Source organism: Chenopodium album, chromosome 10 (assembly GCF_948465745.1).
Source record: "Chenopodium album chromosome 10, dcCheAlbu1.1, whole genome shotgun sequence".
NCBI classification, from domain to species: Eukaryota; Viridiplantae; Streptophyta; class Magnoliopsida; order Caryophyllales; family Amaranthaceae; genus Chenopodium; species Chenopodium album.
In genome coordinates, this window is record NC_137843.1 from 11,699,583 (window position 1) to 11,704,038 (window position 4,456).

Here is a 4,456-nt window from a genome sequence, read left to right on the forward strand (position 1 = left end):
TTTTATTTAAATAATCCTTAAAAATTCACACTTCAGTAGACTTTTGAAAAATGACCACTAGAAGATTAATAGATCAGATTTGAGCCGACCTCATTGAATCCAAACTAGACATTCAAATTGATACCTGCATGTGAAATTAATACTAGGTTATATGAAAAAAAAATTCATAAATTTTCAAATTAATTTATAGTTTTTACTCAAATTTAAGACAGATCAGATCAGACTTGACCCTGACCCGACCTAACTTCACCAAACTGGACCCAAACATCTAAATTGACACTTGCATGAAGTGTGTAAAAAAGTCCTATGGCATTATCAACGCCAAAGGCGGGAAGCTCAATTACAAGAGATAACAAAGCAAAAGTATAACATTCCAGGATAAAGTCACCATATATTTTTTAGTCAAATGATACCATTGATATAGTAGGAATTATGGTACGGATTAGTAGTAATGAAGCTGCATTACAAAAGATTAGGTAAGTGATTTTTCTATGTGATGAGATTAGTATATCTCTGTAGAAACTAGGAAGTAACATTTTTCCAACGTTTCTTTTTTCTTGGTTTTCAAAAAAAAAAAAATTCCAACTTCTCACAAAATTTACGTACTACTTTTAATCTGTACATTTGACTAAATGTAATTAAATGGTTGTAAGTCATGTCTCATGTTAGGCCCACACATCTTGGACTTGACTAGGCCCGACCCTAAATTTGAGAGGTTGGTCGTGATTGGCAACAAAAATAAAGGGATAGATATTACAAAGATTGAAAGATGGCAACGGAGATGATGTCATCCGACCAACCTTACTCGGTTGAAAAGAAAAACACTTAATACTAGATTACCACTATTTTTTAGGCAAAATTAGAGGAGTAATCTATTCTCAATTCTAAATTCTAATGTCCATCAACCAGAGAATTGGAATAAAATTTTGGAAACAATTTATTATGAAGATATAATACTAGTATTTGACAATTTTTTTCCAAGAATGTTAGAAGGATGATAATTTTTAAATGATTGTTTTTTGTTTATTGTCTCATCGAAATATTTTTAGTAATACTACATAGAACTTAGTAACATTAAGCCTTTAAAAAGTCATTAAAAAATAATATTTTAAATATTTTAGGGCCTAATTTTTGTAATTAGAATATGGTATTTACATTATCAAAGTAAGTCCGACCCCTTAAATATTTAATCTTACTTAATCAACTGAACACCTTTAAAGGCATAGCTTTACACCATGCCAACAAAGCCAAAGTCCGGTGTAGGGTGTACCATACACACATTGGAACACGAAAGGTGACACAAAACACATAATAGACTAGTACATTATATTACTAAACAATTCAGACGTCAAAGCTTTGCTACATATTGTACGAAAGTCCAGGGTACAATACACACATTATTGACACATATAAACTAGTACCATGTATAGTCAACACCGTCCATGACACCATTGTTCCAAATTCTTTTATCTTGGTGGAATGACTGGGTTACCTTAGAAGGAAGATCTTCTTCCTTGACATAACTCTTTTCCTTATGCAACCCAAGTTCAGACCCCGAAAATGCCAATACATTAGTTGTTTTGTTGTCTTTTTTTCCAATGCGTTGGACCTGGGATCTAGGGTTAATCGATAGTTCACGTAGAGTCTTTTGAATCTCGTCGATAATCTCATTCAAGGAAGAGAAACCAGGAGCCCTCGGCTCTAGGCCAAGCACGCGCAAAATGATCTCCTCATTATCACCATTTATACGATCTAGTTTAACGTTTTTGGTTTTGGCCAACTTCAACCCGTTCCTCCAAGCAATTGCTTCAGCTATAGCAACATTATATTCTTTGGTATGATCAAGGTTGTAAGCTGCTGCGATTACAAGGTTTCCTTGTTCATTTCTAATTATACAGCCTGCACCCCCGTTTCGGAGTTGATGCCTGTCGGATCCACTGTAATGAAGGGTACGTACAGTGATCATAACTTTCTGAAGAGCTTTCACCAGACACGAGCTTGTACATATACCATAGTAAAGACGACACGAGCTTGTACATATACCATAGAATAGCAAAGCAGAGTAGCAGTGATACAGCAGCAGCAGCAGGACTACCACCCTTATTCTCTTCGTCAATACATAGTCTCCACGCTACTGCTCCAACAAGCGCGGCCCCTAAGTTAATGACGTTTCCTGCCAACCTATTCCCGTCGTCTCTGTCATCCTCTTCTCTTATGCTGCTGAATGAAGATTTCTCATGCCTTATAAGCTCCGCCACCTGTGTACCATTATATTATAACTATACTAAAACTTTGACAAATTTCATACCAAAAAAAATTATTAACTAAAGAAGAGGAAGATCAACACACCTGAGGAGGAAGATCAGCATAGGTGGTATAGATCTTACGATCCCACTCTTGAAGCCTGTTACACCCCCAAGACGCCAACTTATCCGCAACTTGATTAGCTTCTCTGTCAGTGATCACGATATTCTGACCATCGATCATTCCAATAATCTGTTGAATGATCCCGCTTAAAGGTGGCCTAGATGGCCTTCGACTACGGTCCAAGACATGATCAATGACCTCCGTACTATCCCCTTTAATGAGATTAAGGTTGAGGTTACGTTCTTTGGCCAACTTCAACCCGTTAAGTAGAGCAACAGCTTCAACAATAGCAATGTTGCAATATTCGGAATAAGTTTGAGTAAGATTATAGGCAGCAGCAACAACCAATTCTCCTCGGCTATCCCTTATAACACAGCCAGCACCAGATTTGTTAGCTTGATTATTATGTGATCCATCAAAATTAAGTGTGTACATTTTTTGAGAGTTTTGGTTTTTTTTTTTTTTTTTTTTTTTTTTTCCTTTTTTTGAGAATGCTGAATTGGTGCTAAAGTAGCATTTACTATAGTACTATGAGTACTAGAACTCTAGAAGAGCAATTTATTAATGTGCGCCCACCTTAACACTTCGTATCTAAGAATCTTCTACATTTTTTTACCTTTTCTTCTTTTTACAAAATTTTTTTTCTTTTGAAAGTAGCCACTATAATATATGGAGTAAAATCTCTGAAATAGAATCTAAAATATAATCCCCTCAAAAAAAAAAGAATCTAAAATATAATATGTGGTATTTAAAAAAAAAAAAAAAAAGGAACTTATTCAATTCGATCATGTTATTACTTATTTATGGTCTTAATAAACAAATAAGTTTGAATAAAACCTTATTATTTTATTTGTGCTTTTTTATATTATCCCCTACATATCTTTGATTCCATAATAACAAAAGTTATGCAACTCATCACACATTTGGAAAATACACAAGAACACAACAATACAAATCTAATACTCTAAGACCGCATCTGAAATAAAAAATTTGTTTATGAATTGGCATACATATAACGTTAAAAATTAATTAGTTAAATCAAACAATCAGACCAACTTAGATCATATCTGGAAAAAAAATAATTTAAATCATAGCAGGCAAACAAAAATACGATGAAAAAAATAGCCTTGTTAGTGAGATACATTCATCATTAGATGAAAAAAAAAAACAAGAAAAAATAACTATGTAATTTAGGTTTAAAAAACAGGATAAAGAGCGAACCCTGCATGAAAAAATAAAAAATATTAAATAAACAAGTTTTTCAACCTTCCCTAATGGTCAATTAGGACGAACTTTAGGTATTGATCTTTTTATCTTTATTGTTAAATAAATTAATGCAATTTACATAAAATTAATTAAAAAATAAATTAAAATCCATTTATAAATGAAGTAGGTAGTGTTGTATTTGAGTTGTGTGAAATAATAGTCAAATCATGAATCATCAATCAATCAATCAATCAATAATCAATCAATAACTTAATACTAAAAGCAAAACCAAAAATGACACATGTCATTTACTGGTTAAAAATTTTCCCTCCATTTTTCCTTTTTTTTTTTCCTTTCTCCAAAAACTTCAAGAAACCTATTTATAACCCATAATATATTCTTTCCCGATTGACAACAATATTCTTTCCATTATCAAAATAATACCACTATCGAAGATTCATATAATATTATCAATTTTTTTTTTTGTTTCACTTTACTATTTTTGAACTTTATTTCAATTTAAAAGAGAAAATTCATTTTAGAACCTTATATATGCATATACTATATATATTCGTATTAATATATGTAATAGCACAAATATTAATCAAAATTTTCATTTTTTTTAATAAAAAAAATTTACAAACCTTAAACTTTATTTTTTAAAAAAGAAATTGTATACCTTTATTTACGTAAAGTATCAATCAATAACTTTATACTAAAAGCAAAATCAGAAATGACGCATGTCATTTACTGGTTAAAAATTTTCCCTCCATTTTTCCTTTTTTTTTTTTTCCTTTCTCCAAAAACTTCAAGAAAACTATTTATAACCCATGATATATTCTTTCCTGATTGACAACAAGCAATATTCTTTCCATTATCAAAA

The 4,456-nt window shown here is 31.6% G+C and overlaps 1 protein-coding gene across 1 annotated transcript; it reads right to left on the reverse strand.

The window, feature by feature from the left end:
• Positions 1 to 1,295: 1,295 nt before the first annotated feature.
• LOC145563565 (uncharacterized) lies at positions 1,296 to 2,991 on the reverse strand. The gene is made up of 2 exons (XM_081624011.1): positions 2,350 to 2,991; positions 1,296 to 2,258 (listed from the first exon to the last, which is right to left on the reverse strand). The coding sequence occupies exons 1-2, from the start codon at positions 2,800 to 2,802 to the stop codon at positions 1,887 to 1,889; spliced, it is 825 nt and encodes a 274-aa protein (XP_081480137.1). The 5' UTR covers positions 2,803 to 2,991; the 3' UTR covers positions 1,296 to 1,886.
• Positions 2,992 to 4,456: the final 1,465 nt, after the last annotated feature.

Coding starts and splice junctions, on each gene's coding strand:
- LOC145563565 (XM_081624011.1), bottom strand. CDS start 2,802: ATGTACACACTTAATTTTGATGGATCACATAATAATCAAGCTAACAAA. Junction 2,259..2,349: donor ATGCTGATCTTCCTCCTCAG/GTGTGTTGATCT, acceptor AATGGTACACAG/GTGGCGGAGCTTATAAGGCA.